The sequence below is a fragment of the Gekko japonicus genome, unplaced genomic scaffold (assembly GCF_001447785.1).
Source record: "Gekko japonicus isolate JY-2015 unplaced genomic scaffold, Gekko_japonicus_V1.1 scaffold2901, whole genome shotgun sequence".
In the NCBI taxonomy this organism is placed as follows: Eukaryota; Metazoa; Chordata; class Lepidosauria; order Squamata; family Gekkonidae; genus Gekko; species Gekko japonicus.
In genome coordinates, this window is record NW_015174923.1 from 18,080 (window position 1) to 38,427 (window position 20,348).

Genomic DNA, 20,348 nt, shown 5'->3' on the forward strand with positions numbered 1-20,348 from the left:
CAGTTTTATTCTGACCCATAACTCACGTTCTGCAATGTGCAAAGTGATAAGATTATAAAGAACCAAGTCTATACATGGCAACAGAACCACTCTTCCAGCAGCCATGCTTTTCAATTAAGTGATCACAGTGCATACATCTGTAGGAAATTTTCCCCAATTTTAGTACATTTGGAGCCAGCAGGAGGAAGTGGCTGTCCCTTCAAAACAGTACTTTTTCACATTGAAAAGGGTGCCTGTGCTCCTCCTTCAAGAAGGACTTGTAATAGCATCCTCCTTGATGCCTCATGGAAGAACAGGCACTACTGATGAGGGACAGTTGTTTTCTTAGGCAGCTTCTTCAGTTGAGGCGGCAGCCACTCAGTAAAGGCATGACAGCACACTTCCTCCTTTCCGTGCATCCTGAGCTAAGACTGGGCAGTCTTCCCTTGTCGATGTGCTTGCAGACAGTTTGTTGAGCAGAAGGAGAAGTCCAGGTAATGGAAAGGAATGTGGCCGAGCAGTGATTTGCCACACAACCAGCAGCGTCTGCAGATATTGAAAGACAATATGAGCATGTTGTCACATTGCTGGATGATGTCAGAAAGACAACACTCTGCTACGGTACCTGGTATTGGTCAAAGTTGCAGTGGAGTCTTTTAACTGGGCAGCAAGTCTCCCCTCCGCCGCCAGAGCTCGCTAAGAATGAACAAACCAACAATGAAGATAGAACGAGGCTCCAGGATTTAGAGTGTGTGTGTGTATGTGTAGGGCTACATCCCACTCTAGACAGTGCTATAAAAACAAACCTCATTTAGGAGGTCCTGGCCAAGGCTCAGACTGTAAGAGGACTCTGCCTAGGGGTTACAGATCAGATTACCAGGGAGGATTAACCACTGTCCTTTTCAGACTAGGAAACTGATTGCAACTTCTAAAGCAGAATCTAAACAAGACTAGCCTATCCAGGTTTCATCAGAAGTGCTTTGGGTCGGACAACACATTTTATTAAAATATTTTACTGATAGGGCAAAGGTGCAAGGCCCTGGGTGTGTGGGGGTATCATCTTACTCTAGAATCAAGAAGAATGTTTGTTTAAAGCCAGAGAGAAGTTCCCTTGCTTGAAGCAGAAATACATAGCATTTAGGTAAACAGACAAAAGAAACTTTAGAACTTTGTTGTGTAGCATTTCACTTGCTCAATGATTTTTATTTAAAAATATTGGCTACTTTTCTATTCAGCCCAAGTGCAAAGTCACGTTAACAATTAACACTAACATACGGTACTGCAGTATGGAACCAGAGGTTCCAGATGCAGCCAATTGATCATAACAAAGTTAGCATGATGACAACTTCTGATATAAGCCCATTCAAAGAAAATGTTCCAAGGCGTACAAGGGCCAGCAATGTACTTTCCAGACCAGTTCTCAGAAGACATTCCAAGTACAGGGTAACAATAAAAAAAGCCCAGGAATGGACTAAGGCAGAATGAGCTACAGAGGGAGGGGATGGGGAAGAAGAACTGCAAAGACTGTAATTAATATATGTCTAATAGATGGCTCAAGTGGTTAAGACGCTGAACTGCAGGCTGGAAGGTCGGTAGTTCAGCAGTTCGAGACCCTAGTGCCACGTGATGGAGTGAGCTTCCGCCTCTGGTTCCAGCTCCTGCCAACCTAGCAGTTCGAAAGCAAGAAATTGCAAATAGATAAAAAGGTACCACTTCGGTGGGAAGGCCATGCGCCTCGGCGTTTAGTCACGCTGGCCACATGACCACAGAAACGTCTTCGGACAGCGCTGGCTCTTCGGCTTGGAAACAGAGATGAGCACCGCATCCCTAGAGTCGGATTTTACTGGCTTTCGAGCAAGGGAAACCTTCACCTTTAATAGATGAGAGAGTCTTGTGTCCTATAGCCCTAGATTGTTAAGAGGCTTTAAAGGTAAATATCAATTCCTTACAATGAATCTGGAAGTACACAGTATGCAGCTGCCTTAAAATTTGTGTAACAGAAAGAGGGTTTCTGCCCCATAAGAAGGCAAGCAGCAACATTCTGTGCTAGTTGGAGCTTTTGAGATATCTCGATGTGGGTCTACTCTACAGGTTATAGCAGCATGGTTCAGTGCGGCTGGGTTAGTAGAGACTAGGAGGGAATTAAATTAAAAATTAAATGAAGATGAAAGAAGGCACTCCTACTTACTTGGTTGTGGGCTTGGTTGATGACATTGCTGGATTAGTAGAAAAGTTCATTTTTCTAGAGCAAGCACAACAGGCCACCTTGAGCTTCATGTTCTGAATCATTTTCCAGAATAGCTCTGGTTGCCGAGGGAAAGCTCTGGAGGCAGGACAGGCCATCCTGGGAGAACCACCTAGATTTAGGCTAGGCCTTTTTTCTTGGGCAGCAGGCATACGTCTGTGAGGAAAGCAGACTTGCCTCCTTGGGATTAGGGCATATCCTAGCATGAGCAGGATATATTAGGCCCTCAAAGAACTTATTTCTTAAGATTCCTAAGGAAAACGATGTCTTTGCACGTGCGTACTCAGGAAAGTCTAGAAAGATGCAAAAGCTCAGTGATAATGTCTGGCAGAAGGCAGGAAATCGACGGTCAGTCAACAGACCCAAGGAACACATATTGGAAGTTCTGAGATCCAATTGTCATAAGAGGCGAGGACTAGAGGATTCTTCAGGAGGAGGTGCTGTCAGCTGGGCTGAGCTAGTAACAGCATTACAGGCCAGTATGAGAACAGCAAAATGCTTTTTGTTTGTGATGCCACAGCCCACTCTTCAGCTTTACACAGTTTGTAGGACAGTGCTTCTCTACAGTCAACACCACAGCAGCCACCATGAATTCTATATTAGAAAGCTTTCACTAGCAAGCTTTAGTGGATGTGGAAGAAGCCCGTGCATCCAACGGATGCTGTCTGTTGAACCAGCCTTACCAGAAAATAACCACATGCAATAGGTAGGCCCTCACCTTTTCACGGTCACTCAACAGGGCAAAGAGCCTTTTTTCATCCTCTTCTTGCTTCAGCAGCTGTCGTGCCACGTGTTCTTCTTTCTCACGCTGTTTCCGTTGGGCCTTGTGTGCTCGGCGACGCTCTGCCTGCTTGGCTTCCATCTGAGCTGTTAGTGGTCCAGGCACCTACAGTCATACGACAGATGAACACCAGGAGAGAGAGGGGCCAGGGACCAGCTGCAGCCACCAGGCAAGGTTGCCCTGGGCACACCTCCCACCTCCCCACCTTAGCAGCACCTTTGCTATAGCATGTTCAAAACCGGATAGTAAATTCTACCCTATGTACAAAGTCAGAATGTCCACCAAGCAAGAGTCTGACAGGGAGAAGTGCTGGGGGTGGGGCACCTGAACAACGATCCTCCAAGTAGCCTTCCTCCAACCTCAGTGGCTCTTCCATCAATGGAAGAACCACTTAAGTTGGAGGAAGGCTTCGGACTTGAGCCAAAAGGAACGATAGGGTATGGATACTTTAAACAAACAAACTTTGTTCAGTGGATAGGGGTAGGAGGCACACCACCATCCCAATGAACATAGGGTGGATGTACTATAGAATGGGAGAGGCAAGTCCCAAAGGGAGGAAGTGAAAGGAGGAATGCATTCCCAGTAGCCTCCAACTGGGCTCCCTTCTGAGTTCTGCAACTCTAAAGGTCAGAAAACCAAAAAGAATGGGGGTCAGGAGAGTAGATGGGCGGCAGCTCCAGGCCTGCGCCAACTCTGCCCACACTGTACAAGTTGCAGCTGTCCTCCTGCCCAGGATGGTGCTCCACCCCAGCACCTGCCAATCCCACCTGTGCCCAGAAGTCTCTTTTCACTCACCTGGGCTTGGATGTAATCGTACCTCTCAGGTTGCTCACCCATGAATCTACGGAACTCACTACGAGTTTGCTTGTCAGCACATACACAATATGGTGGCCGTTCTTGCTTGTCCCTGCATAGGAGAGACGCGGGACTGCTGCTTCACTGGTCTGTGTCTACACCCTCATAGGAAAACTAAACAAAGTGCATCCCCATCCAGGCACGTTCCTCGCTTCCAGAACCGGACGACATGGATGAGGGGAAAGAAAGCCAAGACCAATCTGCACAATGGTCAGGTCCCAATTTGTTCTGGGAACGGAACAGGCGCACAGGAGCTTTCTACATTCCCATGGAAAAGTCTGTTAAGGCCTGGGCCTGTGTGTCCGGGAGCACCACCCTCCCTCTCTCCCTCCTCCTCTGTCTCACATGCTGGGCATTACCTGACAGCAGGATCCGCCCCAGCCTGTAACAGCAAGCGCACAACAGCACTCCTCCCGGCTGCCGCGGCCACATGCAAAAGGCTCCAGCCACTCCCATCCAGGGACGTATTGAGCCAATGGCGCAGGTGGCTGCCACTACACTCTTCTCCCTCCCCTTCTGTCCCATCAGCCGTTCTCAAAAGGTGCTGCAGTGTTTTCAGGTCTCCCGTCTTGCAAGCTGTGAACAAGACATCCTCCACTGGTGTGCTGGGAGCGCCTGGAATACCCATGGAGAGAGGAAGAAAGAATCATGCATTAACCTCAGGAATCAGGAGCAATTATGATTTCAAACCTTTCCACTGAGGGCCCACTGAATGCAAAAGGTAAAGGTTCCCTTGCTCGAAAGCCAGTCGAGTCCGACTCTAGGGTTGCGGTGCTCATCTCCGTTTCAAAGCCGAAGAGCCAGCGCTGGCCGAAGACGTTTCCGTGGTCATGTGGCTGGCATGACTAAACACCAAGGTGCACGGAACCCTGTTACCTTCCCACCGAAGTGGTACCTATTTATCTACTTGCAATTTCTCGCTTTCGAACTGCTAGGTTGCCAGGAGCTGGAACTAGAGACGGGAGCTCGCTCCGTCATGCGGCAACTCGGGTCTCGAAATGCTGAACTACTGACCTTCCACAGCCTGCAGTTCAACATCTTAACAACTTGAGCCACCGCTCAAATTGCATTCACCACTGAATGCAAAGCACATCACAAAAAGTCACATGACATCAGGAGCTAGAGTTATAACCTCACTAGTACCAGGGCCACGCTGCGGACAGGAAGCACAAGCCAAGCACAGAAGAAGGAGGAGGAGGAGATTGGATTTATACCTCGCCCTTCACTACCCAAAGGGGATCTCAGAGCGGCTTACAAACTCCTTTCCCTTCCCCTCCCCACAACAGACACTCTGTGAGGTGGGTGGGGCTGAGAGAGCTCTTCACAGAGACTGCTCTTTTTCAAGAACAGCTCTTATCAGAACTACGGCTTTCCCAAGGTCATCCAGCAGCTGTGAGCGGAGGAGTGGGGAATCAAACCCAGTTCTCCCAGATTAGAGTCCGCGCACTTAACCACGACACCAAACTGGCTCTCTCTCACCAAGCCACGCACTGCAGTGAGGAACAAGTCAAGTGCCAGAGCCATGGAGGAATTCCCTGTTCCAGTGAATGATCTTCCCTTGCCCTCTTACTGCCTCTCTCATTAAATGAAGCCAGGCTTCATTCACATGCACACTAGCACCAATTCCCTCCAAATAGCAACAAAACAACAACAACAACAACGAGGCAGCTTCATGGAGACTCGCATCCCAGCAGCTGGGACGGCAATAGCTAGAGGATCGTGACATGTGCTATCTGAAAGAGAGGAAATTTGCCAGTCCTGGCTGCCAGTTCATTGTCAGCTATGCTGCCATAAGGGTTGGGGGTGGGGTGCTAGCTTGCCAGGACTGCTACATCATTCCTTTTCAGCTTCTGTAATGCTCGCTTATCTATGGCCTTGCAGGTGGGGTGTTGTGTCTGGGATTCTAGGGAACCGTGGGAGCGCTTTCGGTTCTCAGCTTCGGCTCTAACGGCCTGGGGCTCCTTCTCCTGCGCGCGGGAATGTGGCTAATTGGCCTAAGGGGGGGGGTGCATACGAATACCCTATATCCCATTATGCTTGTAGGGGCGACGCCATTCTTAACAGTGACTTTGTTAATGCATCTATAGCTCTTCAATAAAGTATAACCTTTCCATGAAGCGTGTACTCAGTTGTTGGCTGTGGAACCTGACGTTCATTCAGTAGGAGAGCCTCCCAACCTAGTCGGACACCAAAGGGATAAGTTTCCACAGGCCCCCCTTTTTAGTTGAATAGGGCGTGAAATGAGAGTGCAAGCGAGGGGATCTCAGATGGTCTGCACGTCAGCACATAGGCTTACCCTGAGGCTCCAAGCATTTCTGGGCTTCAGTTGACTCCTCTGTGTTCAAAAATAAGGCCTCAGATTCAACATCTCTTGAAGCATCACTGCAAGACTCTGATTCAAGGAAGAGAGAGAATGTGAGGAAAATATAAACCACTATGCTGGAAAACATTCTGTTTCCCTGTTCGTTGATCCCCCCCCCCCCCCCCCCAATCATTTTATATCTCAGTTCTGTTCCTGGGCTATTCAGAAGCAATAACAATGGGAGGCCCACTTTTTTAAGACTACGCCATCCCTAATTGTGCAAAAAGCACCAATGGCATTGTAACGTCCTCACTTTTAGGGGAAGTGGTTTTACCTTTAAATACTCTCCAAGTACATAAACGTGGTAGTTTTATGCCGCCACCAGGAATTAAACATCATGACAGGCATCATATGTGGTGAGATCCAAGATGGGGAGTGGAGGCTGCGCCTTCTCCCACAACCAGTATCACTGCAGTATAACTGCTTGTTACGAGCCTGGGCCTGCGTAGTGGGGCCTAGTAGCTCTGGGAAAGCCTTATTAGAAGGCCTACTGGGCATGAAGTTGAGCAAACTTCAGAGGACAGCGGAGGACAGGAGGGCCTGGCGGGATCTTGTTCATGGGGTCGCGAAGAGTCGGACTCGACTGTGCAACTGAACAACAACTGGGCCTACATTTCCCAGACCACCCTTTGGACCCTGTGATTGGTTAATGGGGGATTTGGAGGAAAAACTTACACTAGTAGATGAATAGAGGGTGGTGCCTGGGAAGAAGACATAAAAGGCCTTGCCCAAAGTGGGAGGTGGTTCACTCCTAGGAAGCAGAAGCTGGCCTGGAGAGGGCATGTACCTTAGAACAGTTTCATTACCCTCACAGACCCACCTGTTGGGGCTTTTGGTTTTTTCCTTCTCTTCTTCCGGTTCCGTTTTGGTTCCATTTCAAATTCACGCAGGTCCAGTGTACTCAGCACAACCTCCACAGACTCCAACTGGCATGGTGGACTTTCTCCCCTCTCTTCTTCTTTGTTCTCTTCTGACCCTGTGGGGGAGGCTAGGAGAGAGGCAGAGGCACAGCTCAACTCACATTCTTACCTCTTGTCAGGGTCAACAGCAAGCAGGTCCAAACACACTCTCCTGAAAAGGCTATGTTTTATTGGAATACTGGCCTGTTGCCAAGTGGTACAGGTACATTGTCAGGAATAATGATGGCTGCAAGGGGCTCCATACATATACTCTGATGCTGCATCTAGCTAAGCAAATGAAATCCAAGAGCGCACGCGGGAATCCTCCTGGCGGGATATTACATCATGAACGGGAGACTCACCCCAATCCCTCGAGAGCAGAAATATTCATAGTGGAATCCAAGCCCTCCCTTCCCTTCAAGGTTACACTGATAACACTTCCGGTTTATGGCGGCGCGCTAGCAGACTCACCTCCTGGACCTCCCGGAGGTGAAGCTGCGCTCCAGCCGAAGAAGGGGGTGCGCAGGCTCACAACCCCCCCCCCCAGGGGCCCGGCGAAGGGACCCTGGCCATGGAACTTATAAGAGGTCGCCTCTTCGATGGCGGAATGCCGGAGAATTGAGGCGCCTCTTTGTTCCGACGGTTCTCCGTGCTGTGAGACCGTATGGACTCAGTGACGCTGACTGGGACAAGCGCAGGAGATCATGCGGCAGAAACGGAATGAAAGCGAGGTCGAACGACCAATTATGAACGTGAGTCAATTCCGAAGCGTTTAAAGGGGAAAAGATAGCTCCCCCCCCCATCCCACCAATCGGGGGGGGGGACGAGCGGGGGAGGGACGCCTCCTATGCACACGAACTTTTGAGCGATTGAGGGGGGGAGCGGAAGAAAACGCGAAGGAAACTGCCGAGAAGTACTTACCAAAGCGAATCTAAGCGGTCAAACGCACATTCAGAGACTTTTAAAAAATTCGGGAAAGTAAATGACAAAGATGGCAGGGAAGAAGGACAAAGAAAGACTTTTGAAAGCGAAAGGGTCTGAGAGCCCAAAACCGGAAGTTACCAGTGAGGTGGCAAAGTCTATAGCGGATTATATGCGCCCTCTGCTGGAACAGCTGTATAACTTCAAGGAACAGATGTTTGTGGTTACTCAAAGCATTACTGCACAACAAACACAGATAAGCGATTTGATACAAATAATGAAGCAAGATGCTGAGAAGGTAAAGGAAGTGGCTGTAACTACACAGAAAGTGAAGAAGAAAGTGCAAAAGCTGGAAAGGAAACAAATCTCCATGGAAGATCAACTGTTGCAAGTCCAAAAAATAATCCTCCTGGGGAAATTGTGGTGAGATTCTCGAAGAGGCATGTCAGGGATGCAATCCTGAAAGCGGTTGCTGGAACACCCCTGAAAGCAGGGGAAAATACCATCAGAACGCTAAAGGATATTCCATTTGAAGTAAGACAACGAAAAAAGAAGTACAAAGAACTTGTGCTTTTCCTTCAGACAAACTCAATTGGATATAAATGGCTATTTCCAGAAGGCATCACTTTTAAGATCAAAGACAAAAAAGAAAAGATTGACTCTGTTCTGTGATCCCGCGGCTGCACGGTAGTTCACTCCGGGGCAAACAGCCACGCCTCCCCCCGCAATATCCGGCCCGTGTGACCGGGGCCTTGATGTATCTAAGCTAATTGGAGGATCTCCTCTCTTGGGTTTTAGTTAGTAGTGGGTTCTTTACTTTATCCCGTATATGTAGTTCCCCCTCCCTTTTCTTCTGTTGTAGTTTTGGTAGTGATAAAAAATAATTAAAAAATCCCCTCCGGGGCTCAAAAAAAAAAAAGGTTATACTGATAACGCTGTCTGGCTGAACCAGTTCGCAAGGGGAAAAGAGCGCCTCCCTTATGTTACCCACGGTAGCTAAGCAAAGCTAGCATGTGCGGCTGTGCAAAAGTCAGGGACGAAAGAAAACAAAGAAAGCATGGCAGCTAGCTGACACCTCTAAGGGGAGAGCCACTGAGGACGACGGCAGAACTATCACCCTCCCACCTTCTGGCAGGATCCAAGAAGCCCTGCATGCCTCTCGTCTGAGACAGCAGCCTCCACCTTGGCTTGAGTCCCCTTACTGCTCACAGCCTTCTTTCATAGAAAGCACCCCATGATTGGCTGCTCTCAGCAGCTTATGGTGGTCTTGCCACCCTAGAGCTCTAGAGTCAGAGAACAAAAATGCAAAAGGCATCTGTATTGTACCAGGTACAATTAGAAGGGCACAGAAGGCAAGAGTAAACGCACTGCAGATTCTTGTAGCTACAGGACGATGCCTTCCAGCTCACCTTGACACTGTGGCGATGCTTCATCTTGTTCAACTATTTTTCTCCTGGTCTTGCGAGGAGAGCCAATAAGATCTTCCACTGCTGTGTCCTTTCCTGTTCAAGAACCAGAATGGTGATATCACTGCTGGGAAACCTCCTGGTTCCAAATTAAAGTGTCAATTTTTGATTAAAAGTGACATACTCCCCCCCAGCAGAAATGCAGTAACACAGTTCAAATGGTAACATTTAAAGAGGTGTGGGGAAGCAACCACAGTAAAATGCGCAGAGCTAATGTTGAGCAAAGTATGGTTCAGCAAAAAAGTTGAGCAAAGTTAGATCCAGCAAAAATGTATGGAACCTACAAAGCAGTTACAAGTACTACGGGGAAGATTTGGGGAAAAGATCAATCCTTGGCTCTTAAGGAACAGAACCAGCAAGACAGGACTACGGGTGGAAGGCAGTTTCCTTGACTGCTAAAAGCCAGCAACAAAAACACCGGAGCTGTGAAGGAGAAGCCCAGTCAATCAATACTGTCAAAAGCCATGCTTACCATACACTTGCACACTGCTCAGAGCTCTGTGCACCCGCTGCACCTCATGGAAGGTAGCTCTCCGGGTGCTGAAAGGAATGCCTCGTATTCGGGGATCGTTTTGTCGAAGAGGGCCATTTCTACTGCCAAAGAAGCGGGCTCGGTTGGTGTGAGGGGCACGGAGGAAAATGCGCTCTGCACCTTGAAAATGTCCCACCCAGCTGGCCAACAGCTCCTGAATATCCTGTACAAAATGCAAATTCAGTGATACTTTTGAGTGCACAGGATTGCCACCTTCAGGCATCCCAGTACAGCATTTGGGCACTGCCACAAAAGTTCTGGTCATCCAAATGCATTATCAGCCACCAGGAGGTCAGCTGTCCCATGAGAGCCCTTAATGCTCTCCTCCCCTGTCAATCCTGATTCTCATCCAGATACGGGAATATAAAACATTCCACTGCTCTGGAAGAGTCTCATGTGCTGAACAGTGAATCCTACAGGAAAAAAAAAATGTCGTCTACAAGACGGGGACCTACAAGGACCTTGGGGGGGGGGGGATCTCATTTTCCCCGTCACCATTATTTCCTCTTTTCTTTCCCAAAAGCCCCCATACCTTATTCCCTCCCCACTCACCAGACTCCTTAACTCCTTCCCATCCACCAGCCAACATACCTATCTGCCCCCACCTTCAGCTTTCCTTCCTTTGCTTCCCCAGAGAAAATTCTGCTTGATTCCAGTTTAGTTGAGATGATGGCCAATACTGTTGTGGTTGCCTAACCATATCCCCTGAGGGCATTCCTTTCGTAAAACAACAGGGGCTGCTTCTATTATTGGGGGGGGAGGGGTGTTAGCCCCTCAGTGTATATTTTTAGATTTCAGATTTTTCTCAAACCTGGGACTTTCCTCATGTTTGTAGAAAGATCTGTCTGGTCTGCCCATTGCTCCTGTCTCCCGATTTAAGTATTCACAGATGGAGCCACACTGAGAATTAAATATATCAACACTCCCTCTCTTCCCACTCATGCTATTCTGCTACTGACAGGCCTCTACTAAGACTTGCTAAATAAGACTCAACTGTACGCCTCTCATTTGGGAAGGTAACTGTAGCTCTTTGAGAAACAGCAGGGGTCTAAAGGATTTCCAGGTGACCAGAACAGCCAAGCCCCTCCCACAGTGGGGGCAGATCCACGGCTGCTTTGGTGTCTCTGCACTCACCTTAAGCAAGGCAGACTCATTGTAGCGCCGTAGGGAAGCCCCAGCAGATTTTGGCATGGATCCCTGAGCATCCCGCATCCCTTGGGCCGTACCTCGGCGGGCTCGCACTGTGTACCTGTGGAAAGTCTTGTGCACGAGTACTTCATTCCTGGGAAGAAACCAAAGGCAAGTCTATGGTATAAAGCTAACACCCAGGATCATCATTCCAATGCAAACTGAGCATAAACAAAGTGCACTTGGGTCCCATCTGCAAGGTAAATAGGACTCAGCAGCTCATGGAGAGGGGCTGAGAAGCAGCCAAGCAATCCACACCCCTCTCCCCAGTTGCCCACCCCATGTGAAGTGAGGGGCCATGAAATGGACACCAATGCTGACCTGGAATCATACATGGGATCAGGGGTCATTTCCTGCCGGAGCGCCGCTGCCCAGACCCTGCCCCCTCCTGAGTGTGTGTGTGGGGAATTAAATGCCTGGCTTCCCTGCACCATCTTCTCCAAGAAGATAGCGCAGGGAAGCCAGGTGTGTCTGCCCGGCTCCCCTTCCTGTCTCCAGCCAGCCCAGGCTAGGCTGCCTGGAGATGGGAAGGGGAGCTGGGCAGACATGCCCTCCCTTTCCTCTGAGCCTCTCCGCTTTTGTGGAGAGACGGGGGGGGGGGGGGAATTTAAATGCTTGGCTTCTTGGCAAGGCGAGCTGGGGGAGGGAAGCGAAGCAAGAGGGGGTTTAAAGTTTAAACCTCTTCTCTCTAGAGTCGTGCAGCAGCAGCGGCAGGATCTTTCCATTGTATTCTATGGGGCCATAGAATACAATGGAAAGATCCTGCCGCCCCTGCGGAGCAACTCTAGAGGGAAAGTTTAAACCCCTTCTCTCTTCACTTCCCCGCACCCCGCCTTGGCAGGCCGGCTGGTGAAGGGGAGGCTTTTGAAGATGCCTCCCCCCCTTTTCTGCTTTCCCTTCTGACACACTTCCGGTGATGTCAGGGGGCGTGGCATATACTAATGATTGTGCTAATAGCAGGTGTGCTAATGAGCTCCTGCACCTCTTTTTCTACGAAATGACCCCTGCATGGGATCACAGCTTTTCAGACCTACACCTGAAGGCAGCTTCTGCAGCTCCAATAATGCCCTTCCCTCCCGGCATGAAGGGGCCCCCAAGTGAAAGCCAGTCACTCTATCCGTGGGTTCTTCTTACCCCTTAAAGACAGCTCCTGCAAAGTGTCCCCCACCAGCCATCAGGATAACCCAGGAGGTGCCTGGGCTTTGCCTCTGAAGGGAAGCCACCAGTTCTCCAGGTTCTTCCACATTGCCCTAGAGAGACACAAGCCCTCTTGAGTCAGGGAAGTGTCATGGACTGAGTCATGGGAGCACTCTCAGCATGGCTTGAACACAGGAACTGGGGACAGGACGGGGAAGGATTTCATTGCTTAGCTGGACCTGTGGAAGGTAACTTGCACCTTGGGTAAATTCTACAGGTCCCAGAACAGGAGGCACAAGTGCACTTCAGCAATTTCAAACATCCCAATTTTGGAAGTTGGGAAATTGCCATTACATTAGCTTGCAATCCTGTGGACAAGACCCACTTTGTTTTTTAATTTTTGTACCACACCTATTGATTTTAGGGATATGCACATATATACACATACATATTCATGCTCTAGAAGCTCTGGGCTTTCTTCTAGAAAACAGCAGACACAGAAGAAACCATGTTGAGACAACCAGATGGGTTGATGCCACATTTCAGATGGATGGGCAGGGAAATGATGCAGCCAAATGACTAAGGCAACTGTGCAGGACTTGAGAGACAATCTGGCATGTTAAGCACCAAATGGTGTTAGTCAGTCCAGGGTTTAAGAGCAACTCTAATTCACTGAGATTCTGACCCTAGGGTAGTGATGGCAAACCTTTCAGAGACCGAGTGCCCAAACTGCGACCCAAAACCCACGTATTTATCGCCAAGGGCCAACATGGCAATTGAACCTGAATACTGAGGTTTTACTTTAGAAAAAACAACTCATACATTAACTTAAGATGATCCAAACAAAGTAAGGAAAGCAATCCCAAATGCTTTCATTGACTTAAAATTATTTGGCAGAGAATTCGACACTTTAATGATGGTCTGGGCCTGGCTGGGGCGATGGCACGCGTGCCCACAGAGAGGGCTCTGAGTGCCGCCTCTGGCACCCGTGCCATAGGTTTGCCACCACTGCCCTAGGGTAAGGATGCCAGAGAGCAACATCTGGAAGTTAAAGGAGTATATGATACGAGGGTGGCAGGTTTTGGAATACTTCCTCTGAAACCTGGCCATGAGGTTGCCCTCTGCTCGTTTCTTGTCAGACAACTGGAAAGGCATTTTTACTGTTTGGTGATGGGCCACTGGGTACTAAGTCAGGAAGAGGCAGACAGGAAGGAGGAGCCACAAGCTAACATGCCTTTGTAGTGTTCAGTACACAGCGATAGACCGAGAGGAGCTGGCCTTGGGAATTTCTGAACAGGACGTGCTGAGAACGCGGATAAGGTGAAGGGCTCAGGCCACTGCTCCTTCTGCCTTCACTGTCCTGGCAAGACAGGGGGCCCGACTCGCTGCCTGAATCAAGATCACTGGTATCAGAACCCGAGATGCTGGAGACGTCACCTGTATATCAAGACAGCAGCGGAGAATCACAAAGCTGCAGGGCGATGCACTGGAGTCTTACTTCCCACCTGCAAACCACAGAGAACAGAACCAGCTCCCACACAAGGAGGAGGTCCAGTTCTATAAAGCTAGAAAATCCCCCATGTAAGACAGATCAAGGGATCAGCGAGTTAGAATTGCACATTCAGATCAGAAAGACATGGATCAGATCTGGAGACATACCTGGCAGACAGATGCAAAGTGAAAGGTGCAGGATGCTGCTACACTGCTGTATCTTGAAATGACCCTATGTGGTGACATTAAGGGGTCCAGCAGACTACCTTGCTACCCTCACCTGCCTCTGAGCCAGAACAGAATGGCAGCTCCATAGGACCACTAGCTATAGCAGCCTCAGTGTACACTGTCTCACCTGCTTGAGTCTTTGCCTCAAATTCTTCAGCTGTGAGCATCCCGCACCCCAGCAGTCGCTGCTTTAGGTTGAAGCGATGCCAGTCAAGACGATAATGCTCCATCTAAGAAGGAAAGGGGCAGAATGAGGGCCCATGAGAGCAGCTATAACGATGGGTTCAGTGTTTAGCACAAGTAGTTCAAAGCCTAGCTTGATTGCCAGCTACATGGGACAGGCAACAGGCTTTTCACTGCATTGGGTATGGAGTGCCTGGAGCTTGGGTCAGGACACATAAAAGCATCCACATCAGCCAACATGAACGTTACAGCCCACCAGAAAAGCCAGTGCTCTGTCCTGTTCTTGGACTAGGGGAAACCAAAGTTCAAACCCTCACTTTGCCAAGAAGCTCACTGAAGGGAAGGAGGGGAGAGAACCACGCATGCCACTCATAAGAACATAAGAGATGCCAATGTTGTATCAGGCCAAAGGCCCATCCAGTCCAATACTCTGTATCACACAGTGGCCAGAAATACCAGTGCCATCAGGAGGTCCACCAGTGGGGCCAGGACATTAGAAGCCCTCCCACTGTTGACCCCCCCAAGCACCAAGATGACAGAGCATCACTTGCCCCAGAGTCCCTATCTATACCTTGTGGCTAATAGCCACTGATGGACCTCTGCTCCATATGCTTATCTAATTCCCTTTTGAAGCCGTCCATGCTTGTAGCCGCCACCACTTCCTGTGGCAGTGAATTCCAAGTGTTAATCACTCTTTGGGTGAAGAAGTACTTCCTTTTATCCGTTCTAACCCGACCGCTCAGCAATTTCATGGAGTGCCCACGAATTCTTGTATTGTGAGAAAGGGAGAAAAGTACCTCTTTCTCTACCTGCTCTTTCCCATGCATAATCTTATAATCTCAGAGCTCTTGGAGGAAGGGCTGGATAAATGACAACTGAGAGAACAGCTGTCTTTACTCTGAATATAGAAGCAATGTCTCATCTTTGCAGTGATTCTTGGGATGTAGTCCCTGGGTTCCATTTGAGGGCAACAGACCATGATCAATCTTCTGGCAACATAAGCAAGCCATGCAACCAAAACAGCCTTCACAATCAATCCCTGTTCACAGCTGCCTACCTGCTCCTCTCGACTGTCAAAGGATTTCATGCAGGCAGAGCAATACATCCGGTCTGACACCTCCAAGACACCACAAGATCGATCTGGCCCATTAGTCACTGCAGCAAACATGATTGAAATGAGGAAAATATAATTTGGCACAGAATATAATGTACATTCACCACAGATTTAGAGAGACTTGGGAAACCCAAAAGTTATTATACAAAACAAATATTCTACTAGTATTTGTTGTGATACAAACAAATGAGTAATCCTAACAATCAGGGCTGTGTATGTGCTACGGAATTGTTGTAAGGATAACCATGAAGGGAAGAACCACATACACCATCCAGAGTTCCTGGAAGGAAGGATGGTATCAAAATACACTAAAATTAAAATTAAACCCACAGAATATGGCATTCAGTGCAGATGTTAGCTTCCTAAGCACATTTTTTTTCTTTTTGGAAAGCAAGTTTCTAGCCCTTCTGACTAAGACATGCTTCCAAGTGTGTAGGAAATGACTTCTGAAATCTCAGAAGTTGAAAAGTGAGCAAGTTAGACACTGTGCCTGGTTCCCTTTCATGGTCAGCAACATCTGAGTTATGCAAAACAGAAGAATCACATGAAACAAGAAAAAGTTAAGCAAATTTCGTAAATTTACATAACCTTTAGGGTTCATGGAATTTAGATTGCCTAGGTACAGAATGGGAAACCAGACTTGTCAAGAGATTCTTACACACTGTATGGAAGCAATATGGGACAGCAAAGGGGCTGAGCTATTGCATTAACAGAACACAGATCAGCAAAAATGATGTCCCATCTGAAAAGAACACATACCAGTTTTTTAGGATGTTGATTAAGCTGAGAAAACAAATATTGGGCCTCTAAACCGTTCATCCACCCCTTCCACACCCAGAGAGCCAAAAGCAGTGTTTTTAAAAGTCCCAAATATGTAGAAACAAATTGCAAAATGGGATAAGGAACAGAGCAACTGTGGGGGGAAGGTTTTCTAAGGTGAACCTGACCTCAGCCCCTTATTAAGGAAATGAGAAGCAAATATACAAGCATAAACTCCTGATATCTGGCAACCATTGGCCCACACCCTGTCCCATCTTTATGCCCTGAAGGAATAAGTACCAGAAACTAATACAGGGGTCACATCCTCCGATGACTCAGTGACAAGGCAAAGTCCATCCATTAAAGTTGCATTCTGGGCAGCCTCAAACACAGACCATGTCTCAGCCGGCTGCATGATCTGAGAAGGGGAAAAACCAGAATCAGCAAGAGTTGAGGGAGCAGAATTCTCAGAGAGCAGCACCAGCCATACCTGCAGCACTTTAAGTTCAGTGAGTTCTCCAGCAGCCAGGGTCAAGACAAAGGCAATACTAAGACACAGTAATGGGAAGAGCTTCACTAGCTGAATTTCTGTTTGCAGGGATTTGACCAATGTGAGACTCCATCTACACATTACAAAGTCTTTGTGTTTGTTGGGAAACACATGTGCGACAGGAGTTTTGTGCCTCCCCAAAACACACAATTCCTTTTCTGTGATCACAGCATGCAGGGAGAAGTGGAGCTAGCTTCTCCCAGCACCCAATTTTACACCCACAAACTGCCCCATGAGGCCACTATTGGTTCACTTTTTAAAAAAAATTACATTACTTAAGTGGCTACAGGTAAGTTGCACAACAAAGCAAACAGAGGCTCCATACGTCAGTATGAGGACCTGAAAACAGCAGGTGTACAGAGAGGCTAAAGCTACTTCCCTGTGCATGCTGTGTCACAAACAGCCAAGAGCCTATGTGTATTTGCACAGCTGATACAAAGGCCCTGTGTTGCCCTACCTCTCCTCCCAGGAAGTCTACAGTGACCCCATGCAATGGTCACTTCTAGGCTTGACTACTGTAACTCGCTGTATGCGGGCTTGCTCCAGCTAGTGCAAAATGCAGCCGTGCACCTGCTGACTGCATTGCCTGTGCGGGTGCACATTCAGCCAATCGCACTGGCTACCGATTGAATACCAGATCTGCCTCAAGGTACTGGTATTAATCTTTAAAGCCCTGTGTGGCCTGGAAGCCGACATACCTGAGGGACCACCTCTCCCCATATGTGCCCTGGAGAGCCTTGAGCTCTGCTGACCCAGACCTGCTGGTTGTCTCCGGTCCAAGGGACATCCACTTAGCCTCAACCAGAGCCAGGGCTTTTTCTGCCCTGGCCCCAGCCTGGTGGAACATGCTCCCATTTGAGATCAGGGCCCTTCGGGACTTACTACTGATCCACAGGGCCTGTAAAACAGAGCTGTTTCGCCAGGCCTTTGGTTGAGGGCATCCACTAAAATCTTGCCTCCTCTGCTGAAGTTTACCATCTCTACATGGCCCAGATCAAGACGATTCTGGAGACCAAATGACACCAGCTTGAAATCTATGTATAAGAATAATGTGACCTGTTTTACAGTCTACGCAGTTTTAAACTGTTCTGTAAATTATATTGATCTGTATGAAATTTTTATGATCTGTTCTAGATTTTAGATTTTGCTCTGTGATCCCCCGAGCCCATTTGCGCGGAGGGCAAAATATAAATTGAAACAAACAAAATTTGTAATGTGCAGACAGAGACAGAGAAAGGGAGAAATGAACACCTCAGCCCTCACTTAATTTCAACAGCAGCTGATCTTTTGATGCTCCCGTTTGTAGAATTAGCAACTCTCAGGAAGGGGAAGGGTAAGTCCAGACATACTTTGCCAACTGTTTTTCGGAGAAACACAAAGCCCCTTCCACATAAAGGCAGCAGGAACACCAGAGGCACTTAAGGCGATTCTGCATTGGCTTTTCCCTCCGTTGTTTTACCAAAGGTGCATCAAAACCGTAAAGTACTGGGTTTGCCGCATGGAGACTTGGACTACAACATGTGTTCAGATGCGTTTATTGTACTTCACACACAAGACAAGAGAAACCGGCCCTGCAAGGGCCAACTATATACACACCACCCCGCACACCCAGGGTCCCCATAGGAGGGTTTGAATTTCCCGCCAGAGGTCTATTGGTGGATACAAGGTGGTTTAGGATCCGAGGTTCCCTTTGTGTCCGGGAACCAAGCTCCTAACTTAGTCTCTTTCCGCGGCGGCCTTATAGTGTGTGGAGGTCTGGCGGCACAGTTGCAGCTCTGGTGGTGGGTTCCGGTGGCTTTCGGACTGGCATATGCGGGCGAGGTGTCCCTGTTTCCCACACGTGTGGCAGATGGCGTCGCAGAACCGGCACAACTTGCACTCGTGTGCCTCTCCACAGCTGGCACACGCAGCGGGTTTTACGGTGTGCCCAGATGCTCCAGCGGCTTCCTGCAGCTGTAGGGGTGGACAAGACGGATGTCGTCCTCATCCGAGTTCTCCGGCGCTGGGTCGGGGGGCATCAAGTGGGATGCTGCCGGGGGGACGGACACGGTGGGAGGCCTCGTAAGCAATGGCAAGTTGTAGAGCATCCTCGATTTTGAGGTCGATGGTGCCAATCAGTTGGCGGCAGAATTTTACATCGCAGGTTCCCCAGATGAACTGGGTCAAGATGTTCTCCTCCACCTTGGTGAAACTGCACTCCACTGCATGTTAGTGCAGGGCGGCCAGGAAGGCAGCGGGCTTCTGGGTGTGGCTCTGGAACGCCATCCTCCTGGCCATCATCGTTGGTTTGGGCGTGAAATACCTTGTTAAGGCTTCAACAATCTCCTCATATGGGCATTCGAGGATAGTCTTAGGGGCCAGGCGGCTTTTTGCGAGCCAGATGGTGGCCATACCACACAAACTGAGGAGGAGGGCCCGTCTCTTGCTGGCATCTGTTACCTCAGGGTAGGCTAGGTAGGCTAGGTAGCAGGTCTCCACGAATCCCAGAACTCGGGATGTGCGGGGTCAAAGACTTCGAGGTGAACCGGAGCCAATGCCAGGACTCTAGCGGGGAGCGGTGTCTGAGAGAGCCGGGTGCAGTGCGGTGCTGCTCGGGAGCTGTGTGGGGCGTGGTGGCTTCCTCTGGATCGGTGCTTGGTGCTGCGCTGGATGGAGAGCCAGGCCCGCTCATCGGGATCCGGGATCCCATCCTCATCGCCACTGTAAAGTACTGGGTTCACCGCACTGAGACTTGGATGATGACATGCGTTCAGAGCGTTTATTGTACTTCACACACAAGACAAGAGAAACCGGCGCTGCAAGGGCCAACTATATACACACCACCCTTGCACACCCAAGGTCCCCATAGGACGGTTTGAATTTCCCGCCAGAGGCCTATTGGTGGACACAAGGTGGTTTAGGATCCAAGGTTCCCTTTGTGTCCGGGAACCAAGCTTCTAACTTAGCCGAGGACCACATTCAAGTACCCTGGGGCCAATGCCGTACTGAGTGCAAAGTCACCCCTGAACGGCCATAAATCTATGCAGAAGGTACCATAAGGCCTGATGAGCAAAGAAAGTGAAAGCGGCATGCCAGGCAGAGGGGGATTCCTGTTCCGACCTGGGTTTGGTAAAACAACGGAGGGAAAAGCCAGTGCAGAATCGACCTTACTTAGAATCATCCCTGAACCCAAAAGCATGGGTCGGGTCGACCTAGTCATACCACACCCATTTCGTTCGGTTCTTCCACCTAGAGAGAAAGAGACCAGGGGAAGGAGAAATACAAAGAGGGTTGGGTTCCAGGTTGCAAGCTGAGGACCCGGATCTGAAGCGCTCGAAGACTACCAAAGTCACCTGCCGGGAACTCTCCGCCATCAGCGACCGCGAGCAGGAGGAGGAGGAGGAGGCCGCCGCCAGAGGGCGAGGGAACGCCGAGCCACCGAGGGAGGGGGGAGAGGAGAAAGAGCAGCTCCTCGGTCTCTACTTAGAGGAGGAGGCCCCGGAGAAAGACTGCAAAGCCACCCGCCCCTGACCAGGAAAAGGAGACGGCGACTCGCAGCGCCCGGAACTCGGGAGGCGCGCGCGCGCACACCGCCGCACTTGACCCTCCCGGAGCCGCTTCCTCTCCGCAGGGCCCCCTCGCCGCACGTCACTTCCGCCTCCCTCAGACGCCTCTCTCC

General features: G+C 49.4%; 1 protein-coding gene across 1 annotated transcript; it reads right to left on the minus strand.

Moving 5' to 3' along the window:
* Position 1: 1 nt before the first annotated feature.
* Positions 2-20,304, minus strand: ANKZF1 (ankyrin repeat and zinc finger domain containing 1). The gene is made up of 16 exons (XM_015425072.1): positions 20,023-20,304; positions 16,441-16,558; positions 15,325-15,422; positions 14,212-14,314; positions 13,600-13,802; positions 12,363-12,478; positions 11,175-11,322; positions 9,981-10,203; positions 9,452-9,544; positions 7,043-7,210; positions 6,157-6,252; positions 4,220-4,475; positions 3,801-3,912; positions 2,943-3,110; positions 605-675; positions 2-525 (listed from the first exon to the last, which is right to left on the minus strand). Exons 1-16 carry the CDS (start codon positions 20,041-20,043, stop codon positions 405-407), a joined length of 2,115 nt encoding a protein of 704 aa, XP_015280558.1. The 5' UTR covers positions 20,044-20,304; the 3' UTR covers positions 2-404.
* Positions 20,305-20,348: the final 44 nt, after the last annotated feature.